Source organism: Perca fluviatilis, chromosome 9 (genome assembly GCF_010015445.1).
Source record: "Perca fluviatilis chromosome 9, GENO_Pfluv_1.0, whole genome shotgun sequence".
Lineage (NCBI taxonomy): Eukaryota > Metazoa > Chordata > Actinopteri > Perciformes > Percidae > Perca > Perca fluviatilis.
Window position 1 is genome coordinate 33,495,983 of NC_053120.1, and position 19,381 is coordinate 33,515,363.

The 19,381-nt window shown below is 41.2% G+C and overlaps 1 protein-coding gene across 1 annotated transcript in view; it reads left to right on the forward strand.

Moving 5' to 3' along the window:
- The window catches only part of LOC120566032 (inactive N-acetylated-alpha-linked acidic dipeptidase-like protein 2), a 519,707-nt gene that overhangs the window by 252,770 nt on the left and 247,556 nt on the right, over positions 1-19,381 (forward strand). Inside the window, exons 9-10 of the mRNA XM_039812233.1 lie at positions 572-664; positions 19,001-19,188. Of these exons, the coding sequence (XP_039668167.1) occupies positions 572-664; positions 19,001-19,188 (281 nt within the window). The remainder of the gene's footprint in view (positions 1-571; positions 665-19,000; positions 19,189-19,381) is intronic.

A 19,381-nucleotide genomic window follows, 5' to 3' on the forward strand; every position in this document is an offset into this window, starting at 1 on the left:
AAACACTGTTATGACACAATTGTTACAAAAACGTCTGCTACGGAGCCATAACGTGAGATACAATGTAATGAAGCCTTTTGTACATTGTCGTGTTTCTTGAGAAATGAACAATGGACGAATAAAGTCTTTAAACTCTTCAGATGTAAAGTTATTCACTGTCAAAGTGACGTCAAAATGAATGGCAGTCAATGGAATGCTAACGGCGGGTGAGTGCTTGTTAGTATCAAAATGGCGCCATAGGAGGTACGCGTTGTGGAAAGAGGCTTATCCCCTTGGTCGAAAACCTTTTTGTTATCGGCCCATAGTGAGAAAAAGAGATCACATGATTGGCCCACAGGTTTGTCTCTCATCTGAACACTGGCAAATCACATCTTACTATGGCCTACTTCCATCCTACCATAGAGAATTTATGAATTTATGAAAGGCTCCTATGGGTCTATGAGAGGGAAGCAATAATCAACCGTTATTGTTGTATGGTTTGGAAGACTTTTTGTTGAAATTACCTTCAGGGAATTTCCAAAACGTTTTTCATTTCCCACTGGAGTTAAAGTTTGTCTTTTCTTTTTCCTAGAACGAAAGAAGATTACTCTGACTGTCGGAAACCAGCTGTCCTACAAGAAGATCTACAATGTTGTGGGATACCTGAAAGGAAGGAGAAACCCAGGTTTGTACAAATGGTCCGAATTAAAGCAGTTTCTCAATATCCCAGTATTTGACAGACCTGTCACAAAGATAAGTGTTTATTCTTTCAGCCAGTCATTCAACCATCTTCATAATCTTGATTTAGTTTCGGTCTTCAACAAAAAAAAGTATACTTACTTGTTAACTTAAAATACTATTCACTCTCTAAGTTTGTCTTTAGATAAGCAGCAAAAACAATAGCAAAAATCTGGATGAAGATCATCATTATACTTGCACCCATTCCTACGTATAGTAAACACGAAAAATAGTTGACTGAAAGTAACTGTAACATTACCTACATTAACATTAGCCCATAAAAAAGACGGCATTCTAAGATCTGTTCTAAACAGAGGTGAAATATAAATTTTGTATGATTAACATTTTTTATTGTATTATTAAAACAAAACACAAAACACAGCTATCAACATGAACACATCCCCTCCCCTCTTGAACCCCTCCACTCATCATCGTCACTTCCTTATACAACAACTAAGACAAGTTGAAATATTAACCGTAATATTCAAGACAATACAATAAAACAATAACAAAGTAGACTAACTGCAAACCAAATACAAATACCATGTATATGTGATAACATAGTATATGCTTCACCCCAGCACATGGCTTCTTAGCAAACTATTTATGACATGTTTTCAAATGCTGCCACTCTAGCCATATCACTCTTAGATTGAAGGCACCCCTTCATTTCTCCATCCTCTTAACAGAATCTGTCTGGCTATCATTAAACTACTTTGGACCCAGCTTCTTATGTGTTTTTCTATCCCGTTTAGGATTGACCCATGTCCCAGAACAAATAATCTTGGGCTGAATAGAACCTAGGTCCCTGCAATCTGACATAGGTTAACATGTATCCCAGTCCAAAATTCCTGGACCCTAGGACCATAGGACATGAAGTAATTGGCCATCCTCGGTCTTACATTTCCAACAATTTGGTGTGTCTTTTAAACCAAGTCTAAACAATCTGAAAAGAGTCCAATAGAAGCGATGTATAGTCTTGAACTCAGTGAGGCGCCCCCCAACTTACATTGTGTGACATAGTTTTAATTTTCCTACAAATTCTGTCCCACTACTCATCATCCAGTGTAATATTCAGATCCCTCTCCCATGTCTTCTTGAGGGGTGACCAGGCTCCATCCACCAGAAGCCTCATGACCATGGTCCATTAAACTTTTATCATTGATTTATTGATTTGTAACATTTGTACTCATTGACTTTATTTTTTATTCTAGCTTTTTTAATGGTGAATTTTCATTCTTTTCTGTCTTCTATTATAGAAAGACATGTATCCCTGCTCTGGACAATTGTGAAGGGCATTTATGAACTATTTTCTGACTTCTTAGATACCAAACAGTTATTGGAGTTGAATTAATAAATGAAATAAGAAAAAAAGCATTCTCTGCCATTTGGTGCTGGACAGGAAGTGTACAGTGGTCCTGCTGCCTAGAATATGGTTGGTGATAGTGCATTGTGAGAGCTGTACGCAAAAGATAGTCAGCTGAAAGATGCTTAAGAGCTCTGTACACGTGTAGAGTCAGGTGATAATTCTCTGCAGGTTAATTTTAACGTGTGACCTCTTTGTAATTACAAATTCATTCTATCCATTGTTACTTCAAAGAATATTGATTATTGGAGCTTTAAACAATGTATGACGTTAACTTCTCTCTGTCTTCCTGTCCCTGTCTTTTTTAGTTTATTTCCAGGCAGTTTATTTGGTCTCCTCCCCCGTCCCAGTCAGCTCAGTTCATTTCCAAACATATTATGTCTTTTTAATGTTTAAATGGCAAGCCAGCCCCTTCTGCTTAGCTGTTTCTGCCATTCTCCTTTTTTTAATTGTCATTCTGCAGATGACACCCTTTATCTTGCCCTTGCCTTGCCCCCACAGCCGTCCTCATCCCCCACCCTCAACATGTAGCAATCTGTCGCTACTGTACCTGCCCTGCCCAGTCTCTGGGGGAAATTACCTTGCTGATTTACAGTGTGATATTAGGCAGCCATAATGGTCCACTAAAGCAGATAATATGGGCAACAAATCTCTGGAAGTAGTGACGCTTTAACTAGTTCTTGGCGTTAAATCATATGTCTGTTCTGCACTAATTTATCTCAACCCTAAACAGAATGAATATTCATGCACATTTGCAAAGGTTTTGACTCATACAGCCCACAACAATAATATAGAGGGCCATTTTGCATGGATCTGTATCTGCTCTATGCAAACAATACTTAAATAAAATGCTGTTTGCTTATAGAAGGCATGTTTAAGGTGCACATAATATATTTGAATGATGCTGTCTTTCCAGTATTTCATTGTGGCTTCTGTTCCCATTATTTGTTCTTCAAAATCCTGACCATTAATTATTAGTGTTGCAGTGCCATGAAGAGACTATTTAAAAGATAGATTCACCTACTTCCCCTTTAGTAGTCTTGAAATTATTTCCTCTTTAGCAGTGCAATACTGTTTCACCACACAAGCAGACTTACATTTACCACCCTTTGCCAACCAAAGGGGCGTTTCGCAAATTTTGTAAACCTCAAATTCCATCCACCCATCTACGTCCGCTTATCCGGTGTCGGGTCGTGGGGGGAGCAGCTCCAGCAGGGGACCCCAAACTTCCCTTTCCCGAGCCACATTAGCCAGCTCTGACTGGGGGATCCCGAGGCGTTCCCAGGCCAGGTTGGAGATATAATCCCTCCACCTAGTCCTGGGTCTTCCCCGAGGCCTCCTCCCAGTTGGATGTACCTGGAACACCTACCTAGGGAGGCGCCCAGGGGGCATCCTTACCAGATGCCCGAACCACCTCAACTGGCTCCTTTCGACGCAAAGGAGCAGCGGCTCTACTCCGAGCTCCTCGCGGATGACTAAGCTTCTCACCCTATATCTAAGGGAGATGCCAGCCACTCTCCTGAGGAAACCCATTTCAGCCGCTTGTACCCTGGATCTCGTTCTTTCGGTCATGACCCAGCCTTCATGACCATACGTGAGGGTAGGAACGAAAACTGACCGGTAGATCGAGAGCTTTGCCTTCTGGCTCAGCTCTCTTTTCGTCACAATGGTGCGATAAATTGAATGTAATACCGCACTCACTGCGCCGATTCTACGACCAATCTCCCGCTCCATTGTGCCCTCACTCGTGAACAAGACCCCAAGGTATTTGAACTCCTTCACTTGGGGTAAGGACTCATTCCCTACCTGGAGTAGGAACTCCATCGGTTTCCTGCTGAGAACCATGGCCTCAGATTTAGAGGTGCTGATCCTCATCCCAGCCGCTTCACACTTGGCTGCGAACCAATCCAGTGAGTGCTGAAGGTCACAGGCCTTTGATGCCATCAGGACCACATCATCTGCAAAGAGCAGCGCAGAGATCCCCAGCCCACCGAATTGCAACCCCTCCCCACCCCGACTACGCCCTGGCAGAGGCCAGCCCTCACCTGAAACGAGTCCGACTTACTGCCAAGAACCCGGACACAGCTCTCACTTTGGTTGTACAGAGATTGGATGGCCTGAGAAGAGACCCCCTCACCCCATACTCCCGCAGCACCTCCCACAGTATCTCCCGGGGGACCCGGTCATACGCCTTCTCCTACATGGGCATACTCCCAGGCTCCCTCCAGGATCCTTGCGAGAGTGAAGATCTGGTCCATTGTTCCGCAACCAGGACAGAATCCACATTGTTCCTCTTCAATCTGAGGTTCGACTTTCGGCTGAACCCTCCTTTCCAGCACCTTGGAGTAGACTTTACCAGGGAGGCTGAGAAGTGTGATACCCCTGTAATTGGCACACACCCTCTGGTCCCCCTTTTTGAAAGGGGAAACCACCACCCCGGTCTGCCACTCCTTTGGCACTGTCCCAGACTTACACGCAATGGTGAGGGTAGGAACCTAAAATTGCATCCAACAATTTTTGTAGCTTCCCAAAACCAGGAATCTGACATGCAAGCCCAACCAAGTTGAGACAGTATGTGCGAAGTGTGTGCTGTGATCTCCATTTGTACAATTCATCACATCTTGCCACTCTCTGACGGCAAGCTTTTTGCCTTGACTTCAGGTGTGACCATTCAGAACAGGTATAAACACATTTGCCTGTGTTCTGACTATAATAGCCCAACAGATACTTTCGATTTTTGGAGCAGATACTGATAAAAAAAATCCAATTCTGATAGCTTTTAAAAAACATAAACACATAAAAAAAATAACTGATATGGCTCCCTTTTCTTTTTTTGTGTGACCGATATACATACAGAGACATTTTGTTGATAAATCTTCTCGGTGCTCTCTGATCGATACTGTTTCTAAATGACTTTAAACCCAGTGTGCCATTTCTATATTGCAATTCTTATTGGCTGATATATACTCTAATACCGATATATATGTCCAATAAGCTAATATCAGCAGATATGTTAGCCCAGCCACATCCCTGTAGCTCTGGTTCAGACTACACCTCCTATAAACTAGTTAGTTTGAAGCATACTGAACCCTTCATGTTCCGTCAATGTTCTAACTTTGACAGAATTTCTCTGCTTATGTGTCAAACAGCTTCACCGTTGTACTACCTGTGTGGTCCTCTTCAAGGTCTGGTAATTAAAATTACTTGATTCGGAGATAAGCTTGTCAACTCCTTCTTTACTGTAGAAGCAAAAGACGAAGGTGTAAAGCTGTAACAGGGAGAGGAGACATTATATTTGTGATACCAACTATCGTTAGCTAAAGCTAAAATGCCATATGGTAATCGATCATGAACTGGTCACAGATGGAATCTACATTACAGTAGGTCGTGGGTGGGCTTACGGTTCCGTGACACGCAGGAAGAACGGGACGGTTGGGTTCAGGAAAAGATCGTGGGTGGGCTTACGGTTCCGTGACATGCGGGAAGAACGAGACGGTTGGGTTCAGAAAAGGTCGTGGGTGGGATTACGGTTCCGTGACACGCGGGAAGAACGGGACGGAAAAGAAAAAAGCAACTTTAGGAAACTTGACATGCGGGACATGAACCCTAGTCTCCTGGGTGAAAATCCTGTGTTTGACCCATCCAACACCCCAACCAACCTCCTTACGCCGAATTTCGGCCTTACATACTACTTGCTACCGTTAGTTGCTCTTAATGCTACGTCATCTTCTCATTGACTTTGCATTGCCATTGTTTTCCTTGGTGGCCACACAGATTTTTCACACATTCGTGCCACCACCACGTAATGCACTGTTAACAATTCTGTCATGGAATACTGGAGAATGGTGGACCCAAATGCATAGGTGCATCAAAACTGAGGATAGTTTTGATTTAATAAAACTCAAAAAATGCAAGAAAAACCAAAGGAGTCCTGGAAACAAGCAGGCAAAAACAGGTAATACAAAAATAAAGTACAAGTAAAATAGAAAGCACAGGAACGCTATAGCCACTTTCCGACCAAGTAGTTACAGGAACGTAGTTATAGGAAAAGTCCACTTCTAAGCAGTTCTCCTAACTACTCTCCCCCAAAACCGTTTTTTCCATTTGCATTCACACTGGCCAAGTGGCCATAGGGACTATAGGAGGGTTAAGGGAGTGATGCAAGCACAGCAACGGTCTTTATAGCGTTAAAATCATAAAAGAAATACACCAAATAAAGTATGAACCAAATTCTAAATCTAATGTATATAGCATATTTGTCATAATTTAAGCAAGTCTCCCGAAGAGAAACTGGTATCTCTCTCGCCCCAGCCTCTGCCTGCTGCTGTGTGTGTGTGTGTGTGTGTGTGTGTTAAGGCATGGATACCCGAGTCCGAAGGGACCCAACGGGTTCGGACAGATATTTAGAAATTATGGTAGGGTTCGGGTCAGGCTCGGTCACATCAGCGTGATAAGGTATTTGTTGTAAAATGGTGCTGCGGCTCCTTTAAGAGAGATCAGCGTGTGTGGAAAGTGATCAGAAGAGAGAGAGAGGAAGCAGACATGTTGTAGATGCAACCAGAGTTGGTGGAATAAGTTTAAGTTTTGTACACAGTGTGTGCGGTGTCCGAAATAAACCCCAGACTGAAAGCCAAGTTCATTCATTTGCTCACCAGAAACAGGATTTTAAACCTGACGTTATTCATTTTATAACGTCGGCCCTGGAGGTAACGAGTCTCCCCTGGTTTTCTGACCATGGTCGGAAACGAAGCAAGTAGGAAAGGTTAACACATTGAACATTTTAACAGCTTATTAACGTGCGCTTGTTGCCCCGTGTGAGCTGATGCGCTCATCTGTTGACATTTCCGAATGCCTTCCTACAGTTGCTTAATAAAAGCTGGCTTTCCACACAAAAATGTAGCCTACATGTGTCATTAGTATGAGAAAAAAATTCGGCCCGATCCGGACTCTAGTGTGTGTGTGTGTGTGTGTGTGTGTGTGTGTGTCGTCCCGGTCAGTGAGGTTGTCAAGCCAGCAGGGCACGCTTGTGGAGTTTAACTCCGAAAAGACAGTTAACCACAGGTTCCCGTTAATCTTATGATGGACATGTGTTGTGATATTTCAACAAACGAACCGTCAACGGCGAAATAAAAGCCTCTTATTTACGAGACCGGTCTGAGAGACCTCCAGCTTACAGCGGGGTCTCTGATCGTGACTGTACGAGCGACGACCTAGCAGCCGGGGCAGGCGCCTGCTGGCTGTCGCCTCACTTCATGGAGCTTCTCAACGCCGAAAACTTTGAAGCAAATTGTCAATTCAGCATCAATATTCGCAAGACTGCCTATATTCGAAATCTAAACCATTCATTTCTCACCTAAAACGTTGTCAGAAGTGAATTTAGTGATGACTAAGATGGCGAAAACTGTTAAAATTGTCCCTTTGTTGGTCTCTCTGTACCGTAAACCCGACCCTCGTTGACCTAGTTCTCTATGCTGAAAAGGGAACAGCGAAAAGACCCTGCCCTGAAGTAGGAGCTGAAAGAGTTACAGGAACTGCGGCCAGAGGAACTTAAAAATCCCCAAATTGATCCAGTCGGAACACGAGAAAAAAAGAGTTCTAGGAATTTCATGTTCTAGGAACTGCAAAAATCCCTCCGGTCGGAAAGCGGAACCAGGAAGACTAACCAACAGTAATACAAACTGGAGAAAAAACACAATGATCTAACACAGGACAAGGGGAAACCCAAAGACTAAATTCAGAGAGTAACGAGGTAACAAGAGGCAGGTGACACAAGGGCTGGGAAACAGGTGAAAAACATCAGGCAATCACAAGAGTGGGAAAACTAAAAGACAAGAAGTAAAACAAGACAAGACAGAAAATCAGACTGTCAAAATAAAACAGGAAAACAGACCACCACAATAAGATAAAACACAGAACAAAATACCAAAACCATAACAAATTTGTGATAATTTCACGGAATTCTGTGCGACCAGGCTTATCAGGCCATGCCTCTTACAAGTTAAAGCTATATATACTCCCTCCATCATGTGTGCAGATTCCTCTTGTGGTATACCAATCCCAAACCCATTTCTTGAGCAGATTTTAAAATACAGTGTCTAATGTTGCAGCTCGCATAGTAGTAGCAGAAGCAGCTAACCGGAGAATTGCATCGCAATGATTCTCTCAGAAATAAACTGCGGTCAACCTAGCCATCACTCGCATCTCTGTGGTCAAACCAGCCACTGCTAAAGTTGGAGACAGACAGGCACTTTGGCAAGCAGAGCAGACATAGTAATGTTGCTTGCGAAGCAATGTCTGGAAAATGATGAATGAATGAATAAAATGAGCTGGTTTGACCATGGAGATGCAAGAGACGGCTAGCTTGACCGAGTCAGAAATATGCACTAGTCCACCACACAACCTTCTTCGACCTTAATTCGACCCCTCCTTATACACATCTTACCAATAAGCAGAACTATATCGTACGAAAATGTATGCACACCGATATGTATGAAATCTTACGAAAATAGGCGACCGCCGGCTGGTCCGTGACACCGGCTATAGAGCTCTGTGAAATGACGCAGAATTAGCGGCAGTTGCTATTTCAGTTTATCCGAGAATATGTTACTGGTTGGCGGGTACAGATCTCCTGGAAATGTTGCCATATCAGCGGCAGTTGGTAGTTGAGTTAACCTGATAAAAGATGACTTTAAACCAGGTACAGGCCACCGCGAGCTGCCGGCCATTTCGTCGGACATTACAGTTTAGGCGACAAAAAGTGAGCTTCATGTGGCGACGACAGTTCAGTTTAGGCACCACATCGACTAGTTAAAGGAACACGCCGACTTATTGGGAATTTAGCTTAATCACCGTAACCCCCAGAGTAAGACAAGTCGATACATACCCTTCTCATCTCTGTGCAAGGCAAGGCAGGGCAAGGCAAGGCAAGGCAAGGCAAGGCAGCTTTATTTGTGTAGCACATTTCAGCAACAGGGCAATTCAAAGTGCTTTACATAAAACATTAAAGAGCAGTAAGAAAACAATTAAAAACAATTTAAAAACATTAATAAACAAATTAAAAACATTAAAAGACAATAATAAAATTGATAGTGCAGTATAAGAATAAAAGTTACAGTGCAGTATAAGAATAAAAGTTACAGTGCAGTATAAGAAATTAAAGTTAATAAAATAGATTATTTAAAGAAAAGCAACATCAAAAAGATAGGTCTTTAGCTTAGATTTAAAAGAACTGAGAGTTGGAGCGGACCTACAGGTTTCTGGGAGTTTGTTCCAAATATGTGGAGCATAAAAACTGAACGCTGCTTCCCCCTGTTTAGTTCTGACTCTGGGGACAACAAGTAGACCTGTCCCAGATGACCTGAAAGGTCTGGGTGGGTCATAATGTAGTAGCAGATCAGAAATGTATTTTGGCCCTAAACCGTTTAGTGATTTATAAACCAGTAAAAGTATTTTGAAATCAATTCTTTGAGGCACTGGAAGCCAGTGTAGAGACTTCAGTACTGGAGTGATGTGATCCACTTTCTTGGTCTTAGTGAGGACTCGAGCAGCAGCGTTCTGAATCAGCTGCAGCTGTCTGATTGATTTTTTGGGGAGACCTGTAAAGACACCGTTACAGTAGTCAAGTCTACTGAAGATAAAAGCATGGACAAGTTTTTCCAGATCCTGCTGAGACATAAGTCCTTTAACCCTTGATATATTTTTAAGGTGATAATAGCCTGATTTTTTTATTATGTTAATGTGGCTTTTAAAATTCAGGTCTGAGTCCATGACTACACCAAGATTTCTGGCTTTGTCTGTTTTCAACATTGTCGTTTGAAGCTGAGCGCTGACTTTCAATCGTTCCTCTTTTGCTCAAAAAACAACCACCTCCGTTTTTTCTTCATTTAATTTAAGAAAGTTCTGGCACATCCAATCATTAATCTGTTCAATGCACATATTTAATTGTTGTATTGGGCTATAGTTCCCTGGCGATAAGGTTATGTAAATTTGGGTGTCATAACTATGGTAACTTATTTTGTTGTTTTCCATAATCTGAGCCAGTGGAAGCATGTAGATGTTGAACAGAAGAGGCCCCAGAACTGAGCCTTGGGGAACTGTATGCTCAGATGTATAATTACCTATAGACACAAAGTAGTCCCTATTCTTTAAAGCGCCCATATTATGCTCATTTTCAGGTTCATAACTGTATTTTAAGGTTGTACCAGAATAGGTTTACATGGTTTAATTAAAAAAAAACACCATATTTTTGTTGTACTGCACAGCTCTCTCTCACTGCTGCAGATCCTCTTTTCACCTGGTTTCTGTTTTAGCTACAGAGTGAGACCTCTTTTCATCTTCTTCTTCTGTACTATCTTTGATTGCACTCGCACATGCTCAGTAGCTCAGATGTAGATCATGTCAGCTAGCTAACTCTAGAGACAGTAAAAGAAAGGCTGTTTCTCCAACTTTGGTCAGTTACAAGGCAGGATTAGCTGGGAGACTTCTAAATGAGGGCACACATGTAAGTAGTTCTTTTGTAGATTATGGTGAACTTGTGTGTGTGTTGTAGCAGTGCTTTGCTATTGAGAACGACGTAGCATGCTAGCGTTAGCATTAGCATTAGCATGCTAACGAGCTAACGGTTGTGGTTAGCCAGCTCATTTCCGATTTCCGACAAGGTGCCGATTTTGAACAGCTCACTAGGAGACTGAAGGCAGGACACATTCAGAAACTGTATCTCACTCAAAACAGCATGGATGGATTTTTTTCAAAGTTTGTATGTGTGTGGAAGCACCAGAGACACAAAAGAACACCCCAAATCCCAAGAAAAAGTGTTTTTTTCATAATATGGGCACTTTAAATAGGATTCAAACCACTTTAGTACTGAGCCAGAAAGACCAACCCAGTTTTCCAATCGGTCAAGTAATATGTCATGGTCTACCGTATCAAATGCAGCACTGAGATCAAGTAATACTAAGACTGAAATTTTGCCACTATCTGTGTTTAAGTGGATGTCATTAAAGACTTTAACAAGAGCTGTCTCAGTGCTGTGGTGTGGTCGAAAACCTGACTGGAAGGCATCAAAACTGTTGTTTACCGATAAGAAAAGGTTGAGTTGTTGAAAAAACACTTTTTCTATGATTTTACTTAAAAATGGAAGGTTTGATATTAGCCTATAGTTGCTCATTAGTGTCGTGTCTAGATTGTTCTTTTTTAGGAGTGGCTTGATGACTGCAGTTTTCAGGGCCTGTGGGAAGATACCTGAGAGCAGAGATGTGTTTACAATCTGTAGAAGATCAGAAGCCAAACAATTCAAAACATTTTTGAAAACACCCGTTGGTAGAATATCAAGGTAACAGGAGGAGGTTTTCAGATGTTGTATAATGTCCTCCAGGTTTTTAAGGTTGATCGAATGAAATTGTGTCATGTTGGAATTTGTTTTGCGTGCACACTGTCACAACACATATGGTGTACTTGATATGGAAGCACTGACTGTTTGTCTAATTTTCTGAATTTTGTCTGAAGAAGGAGGCAATTCATCATTGCAAGCCTTGGTAGACAACAGTTCAGATGCTACTGGTACTGTGCGTGCTGTAACGCTGTCTGACGGCTCCAGCATTAGCTTATCCCAGCACAGATCCTGCAGGTAACTGGTTCCAACTAGCCTACTTCTCCGAATTGTGACAAAAGTGACAAAAACACGTCAACATGTTCCTATTTACATGTTGTGATTTGTAGAGTCACAGCGTGTACAAAAAACAACGTAACATGTGACACAGCCATCTTCTAACCGTAAACAAACCGGGAACTATATTCTCAGACAGGCTTGCTGCGAGCATATCACTCCGCCCAAGTACTATATTCTTCCGCCTGAGAATATAGTTCCCGGTTTGTTTACGGTTAGAAGATGGCTGTGTCTCATGTTACGTTGTTTTTGACACGTATGACTCTACAAATCACAACATGTAATATAGGAACATGTTGGATTTCCTGTCTCGTCGAGCAGTAGGATTACTGGAACCATTCACCTGCCTGTTCTGTGATGGGCTGATGCCGCTGGAGACGTCAGACAGCTTTACAGCACGCACGGAGATGAGAAGGGTATGTATCGACTTGTCTTACTCTGGGGCTTAGGGTGAATAAGCTAAATTCCCAATAAGTCGGCGTGTTCCTTTAAGATTAGGAAAACGAGTGTGGTTTGGATCAAAACATTCCCTGGACAAGGATGCGTGTTTCCTGGGTGAAATTATTTGTTTTCCCCAGGAAGCTAAACTCCGCTCCGCGGCTTGAAAGCACTGTGTTTTATGATCCACCCATCGACCAGACCTCCTCCCCATGCAGTTTGCATAACTTTCTTATACAGCGGCAGTCACTGTGGTGCATACAGCAAACAAATATGTGTATTGCTTACAAATTACAGTGCATTTCTTTACGTTGCCTTTTGTACAAATGGTTCATGAGAACAGCCTGATTGTAGTGATGCATTTTGGTTTGCTAGGATATAAATGCTTTATTTAAACTTGAATGTGTGAATCCTGAGCAATAAGCATACCCATGAAAGAACATATGCAATTAAATTAAGCAAATTGTGCTTTCCCATATGACTGATTTGATGCTTTTTACAGTAATGGTTGATTTACCCTGGAAGCTGCTCTCAGTTCAATAATATGTTGTCAGATTTTTCGGCTAAGCTAGCAGGCTTCTCTAAGCACCTCTTTTCTCAAACAGAGTCATCAGCGCTTTGTGTTGGACTGATGAGCTTTGCTCTGTTCTTCTCTTCGCCTGCAGGAAGCTGCTTTGTGCATCCATACCCAACACTGTCTTTGTAGAAAATGTAAGGCATACAAAGAAGCCTGGAGCATTCATGTTTGTGTGTGTCTGTGTGAACGTGGGTGAGTGTGTTTCCTAGGAAAACCTCACGTAGACATTGTACGTAGATACCATTTTGTGATACTTTTCCTGAGCCATAGTTCTATACATTTTCATTTTATAAATCATTATTTACCATTTACCTTTCTCCATGTGTTTCTTTATTCATGTCACGTCTTGATATAATGACCTAAATGCACGAAGAAGATTCATATGTCTGCTTTCCATGGTGTCTGCACTTATGATTAATTTTAATATTTTTCAGGGGGAGCCGGTGACACCCCATGCCCCCCTTCTAGCCACGCCCCTTGTCCCTGGATTTAAATGCAACACGATAAAACTGATTATATAGAAAGCAGTGAGAAAGAGAAACAGCACTAGCAGGCCTAATCTGTGTAAAGCGCTGCATCACACAGGATGAAGAGTTCTTAGTTCACTGCTGTTGGTTCACCAGTTTCAGTTTAGATATCATACAAAATATGACCTGACAATAGCAAGAAAACATTTATTTCATTCTAGTGTCAGGCATTCTGAGTTATAAAATCCTTAAATTACAAAAATGCAATAAGAAATACAATACCGTCATCTATCAATAGGAAGGGCGGTGGTTCAATCCCTAGCCCTGCAGTCCAGGTTTCCTTGGGCACTGAACCCCGAATGTGCATGAATGTATATCTTATGTACCTTGTATGGCAGCCTCAGCCACCTGTGTATGAATGTGTGTGTGAATGGTGCCTGCACTGTGTAACTGCACACTTTGAGTAGTCATTAAGACTAGAAATATGCTATATAAATGCAGTCCATTTACATGTATCGAGGACAGTTTTATTCTATGTGCCTTACCATGATACCATGAGTAAACCAGGAGCACATACACCTAACACTTCTTATTGAATTCACATTTTAATTTAGCATCAGAATCCACTCTTAATGCATGAAGGAAAAGTAATGAATGATGAATTTAGAATATTATTGAAATAATGTACTTAGGTGAAGACAAATCACCTCAATCCATTTCACTAGTGAATGTTTCTCAACATTTACAGTTTTTGTTGAAGTTGTTGCACTCATGGGTGTGTGAGCATATAGGTAAATTGTGACTGTAAGCAATAACAGGGGAATCTTAATTCAATATTTTTTTCTTATCTTATTTTTTTGTATTTTTTTGAAAGTGGTCTAGCTCACTCTATGGTGACCGAGCACGTAGTAGCTTCCAGAGAGATAAGGCTGAGAAGGTAAAGTCCTCCTATAGTTGTAGGAGAGTACGTAGTGTGTGGCTGTAGGTTTTGTTAGGGGTTAAACCCCGATGGGGTAGAACCCTATTGTTTTTGCTCCGGTTTGTCTCAAATCGCCATGAGCTGGCATGAGGCAGAAACATGAAACTTGGCCCAATGACTGGAAGTGATGTGCATTAGGTTCCAAAGAAATATAAGCTCAATCGGCCACATGTTGGCGCTGTAATTAATGATAAAAAGCGATTTTTGAAAGGCAACGCCACTCATGTCGTAAGTCCGAATGACTTGAAATTTCTTACACATATGCAATGATTCTGATTCTGATGTGCTCTAAAAGAAAGCCTCTTGGACCATTAGGGTCCACCATGATGATCTGCTTCACCAACATCCGCTTTAACCCTCTGAGGTCTAAGGCAAGGCAAGGCAAGGCAGCTTTATTTACATAGCACATTTCAGCAACAGGGCAATTCAAAGTACTTTACATAAAACATGAAAGAAAAGTTAGAAAACAATTTAAAAGACAAGAATACATTTTACAGTGCAGTATAAGAATTTAAAGAACTGAGAGATAAATACGCGAATAAAGAGCAGTTAAAACAGTTAAACATATAAAAGCAGATAAAATAGGTTAATTAAAGAAAGGACCAATATGTCAGGCATCTCAAGCAGTTCGGTCAATATTTCTGATTCATCTCATCAACAATGGGTCCAGATGCTTCACATGGAGGTTTCATTCCCAATAGTTACAGAAGCTTTAGTAAACTCTTTTTCTTTTTCAATGCAGTCGTCACCACAAGGCTTAGTTCTTTTCTTTGGCAAACCCGGAACGGTCTTCAGACCGTCTCTAATAGTCAGGAAACGTGCTAGTTTCGTAGACTATTTATTTTATTCTTAATTTAATAGTTTCTCAGACTATTTCTATTCAATTGTAATTGTTTTGGTCTTCAGATCCTTTTGTTAGTTATCAAACTAACTTTGTTGACAGTCCACAGCCTGTCTGTTCTGTAATCTATTGTCACACCCTTATCAAAGAAATAATCAAAAATATGTCAGTTTCTGCAAATTCTCACTGGAATAATCATAAATTCATTTCTATTAATTGATCTAACTAGAACCCCAAAGAACTGAGAGATAAAATGTGAATAAAAGTTACAGTGCAGTATAAGAAATTAAACATTAAAGAGCAGTTATAGAATGCCATACAGTGTCAACTTCAGTATAAAATATGATAAGAATTTAAAGAAAGAGCAGTTGCTAGCAGTAGCTAATTCAAACAGTTAAACGTATAAAAGCAGATAAAATAGGTTATTTAAAGAAAAGCAACATCAAAAAGATAGGTCTTCAGCCTTGATTTAAAAGAACAGAGTTGCAGCGGACCTGCAGTTTTCTGGGAGTTTGTTCCAGATATGTGGAGCATAAAAACTGAACGCTGCTTCCCCCTGTTTAGTTCTGACTCTGGGGACAGCAAGCAGACCTGTCCCAGACGACCTGAGAGGTCTGGGTGGGTCATAGTGTAGTAGCAGATCAGAAATGTATTTTGGCCCTAAACCGTTTAGTGATTGATAAACCAGCAAAAGTATGTTGAAATCAATTCTTTGAGGCACTGGAAGCCAGTGTAGAGACTTCAGAACTGGTGTGATGTGATCCACGTTCTTGGTTTTAGTGAGGACTCGAGCAGCAGCGTTCTGAATCAGCTTCAGCTGTCTAAATGATTTTTTAGGGAGACCTGTAAAGACACTGTTACAGTAGTCAAGTCTACTGAAGATAAGTAGACTTGACATAAGTCCTTTAACCCTTGATATATTTTTAAGGTGATAATAGGCTGATTTTGTAATTGTCTTAATGTGGCTTTTAAAATTCAGGTCTGAGTCCATGACTACACCAAGATTTCTGGCTTTGTCTGTTGTTTTTAACATTGTCGTTTGAAGCTGAGCGCTGACTTTTAATCGTTCCTCTTTAGCTCCAAAAACAACCGCCTCAGTTTTTTCTTCATTTAATTTAAGAAAGTTCTGGCACATCCAGTCGTTAATTTGTTCAATGCACATATTCAGTTGTTGTATTGGGCTATAGTTCCCTGGCGATAAGGTTATGTAAATTTGTGTGTCATCCGCATAACTATGGTAACTTATTTTGTTGTTTTCCATAATCTGAGCCAGTGGAAGCATGTAGATGTTGAACAGAAGAGGCCCCAGAACTGAGCCTTGGGGAACTCTGCACGTCATATTTGTATGCTCAGATATATAATTACCTATAGACACAAAGTAGTCCCTATTCTTTAAATAGGATTCAAACCACTTTAGTACTGAGTCAGAAAGACCAACCCAGTTTTACAATTGGTCAAGTAATATGTCATGGTCGACCGTATCAAATGCAGCACTGAGATCAAGTAATACTAAGACTGAAATTTTGCCACTATCTGTGTTTAAGTGGATGTCATTAAAGACTTTAACAAGAGCCGTCTCAGTGCTGTGGTGTGGTCGAAAACCCGACTAGAAGGCATTAAAACTGTTGTTTAATGATAAGAAAAGGTTGAGTTGTTGAAAAACCGCTTTTTCTATGATTTTACTTAAAAATGGAAGGTTTGATATCGGCCTATAGTTGCTCATTAGTGACATGTCTAGTTTGTTCTTTTTTAGGAGTGGCTTGATGACTGCAGTTTTTAGGGCCTGTGGGAAAATACCTGAGAGCAGATATGTGTTTACAATCTGCAGAAGATCAGAAGCCAAACAATTCAATACATTTTTTAAAACACCCATTGGTAGAATATCAAGGCAACAGGAGGAGGTTTTCAGATGTTGTATAATGTCCTCCAGGTTTTTATGGTTGATCGTATGAAATTTTGTCATATTGGAATTTGTTTTGCGTCAACACTGTGACAACACATATCCTGTACTTGATATGGAGGCACTGACTGTTTGTCTAATTTTCTGAATTTTGTCTGTGAAGAAGGAGGCAAATTCATTGCAAGCCTTGGTAGACAATAGTTCAGATGCTACTGGTACTGGAGGGTTTGTTAATGTATCGACAGTAGCAAACAAAGCACGTGAATTATTATTGTTTCTGGCAATAATGTCAGAGAAAAAGGACTGCCTTGCATTCCTTAGTTCCAAATTATAAATGCAAAGTCTGTCTTTATAGATGTTTTAGTAGACCTGGAGATTAGTTTTTCGCCAACTGCGTTCAGCTTTTCGACACTCTCTTTTTTCTGTTCTCACCATTATAAAATTTCTCCATGGAGATCTTTTCTTACCAGAGACAGAGTCTAATGGCATTTTTTAGATATAACCTGATCCCCATTTGTTTTAATATCAAAATGTTCAGAACAAACTCAGCTTTCTGTACAAAATTGTTCCAGGGGAAAAAATAAAAAAAAAAAAAAAAAAAAAAAAAAAAATTTTTTCAAAATTTTTTTTTTAAAAAAAAAAAAATTTTTTTTTTTTTTTTTAGGTACATGTCACACATTCTCTAAAATAAGTTAAACAAATAGGTTAAACAGGACAAACAATATAAGTGTGTACACAAACACACACACACACACACACACAGAATGTATTAAAAATAAGAGTAAAAATTAAGATAAAAAGAGCAGAACAGCAGATTAAGTACAGTGCCATGTAGAGCCAGAGGTGGGGTGTGGAGAGAGTCAGGATGGGTTCTGGGCCTTGTTAATAAGGCTAGCTGATGTTCAGCTCCCACTTGAGGTCTTGGGAGATGGTAGTTCCCAGGAAGCGGAAAGACTCCACAATTGACATTGTGGAGTCACATAGGGTGATCGGGGCAGGTGGGGCTGAATTCTTCCTGAAGTCCACAACCATCTCCACTGTCTTTAGAGCTCCAGGTTGTTTTGCTTGCACCACTTCACCAGGTGGTCAGCCTCCCACCTGTAGGCGGACTCGTCACCATCAGAGAAGAGTCCGATGAGGGAGATGTCGTCCGCGAACTTCAGAAGCTTGACGGACTGGTGACTGTAGGTGCAACTGTTGGTGTACAGGGAGAAGAGCAGAGGAGGAAGAACACAGCCCTCGGTAGGAGAGGTTCGGAGAGGTCTTTTGCCAGCTTCACATGCTGCTTCCTGTCAGACAGGAAGTCAGTGATCCACCTGTCTCCTGAAAAGTCTGTTGTCCTGAGTCGTCACTGAGGTGCGTGGGGAGGTGTTGGGGGGACCTTTAAGGTGGGGGAGGTGGAGGTGATGCACAGTAGCTGGAGCTGTTGGGAAATAAGTCCTCTGGCGTTCCCCTGATGTTCAAGAGCTCTTCTCTGGAGAAAGAGATCCGGGTACCGTCGCAAAAAACAAAGCTGAAACACAAAACAAAACAATGCGCACAAACGCACCGAGTCGACCGTCTGCAGCGCCATCGTAGATCTTGGCCATAAAGCAGAAATATTTCTCCAATCTCTTGTGAAAACTAACCTACACTCAATTGTTTTGGTGCTTGAAATGGGTTCACAAAAGTAGCATAATATGTGAATAAAATGGTAAATAAAAAAGAATTTTTGTAATATCGCTTTTTGAGTCTTGAGTCTTGTCAAACATCGCTTTGATTCGCTGGTGTGTCTTTTGTCCTCAGAGGGTTAAAGTGTTCCACACAACATCCCCTGTACTTTTCATGGGACGGCAGCACTACATCTGCCTCGACTAAAACTGCAAACTAGAACCCTCATGACTGCTCAGCAATACCAGCTTGTTATGCTTGTAACTGTAGGTTTTAATTAGGTTTTATTAAATATACACATATATTATACATATGGTACAGTAGCAATACAATTACCTACAACCAAAGAAATATATGCATAAATGAATCTTCCCTTTTCTTCACTTTTTATCTTTTTGCAGATCGCTATGTGCTGGTTGGCAGTCGTCATGACAGCGACCAGGGAGGCGGAGCTTCAGCCATCATGAATCAGCTCATCGCGGCGCTGACAGAGCAGACCAAACGAGGATGGGTGCCAGACCGTACCACTGTGTTTTGCTCATGGGGAGGCTCAGCCCTGGGGAACATCGGGTCCTATGAGTGGGGAAAGGTCAGCAAGCACTAGAACATCTGTTTTATTAAATGTCAGCGTAGGAGTCAAAGGTTCTGGCTATATAAGGATCACCATACACAGAGAAACCTTTTCATTTGCTCAGAAAAATATGCTACTCCTGGGTCTTTTCAGAAGTTAGTCAGGTAGCAGTCAAATACTAAACTAAATGTTTCCCAGGCTATAACACCTC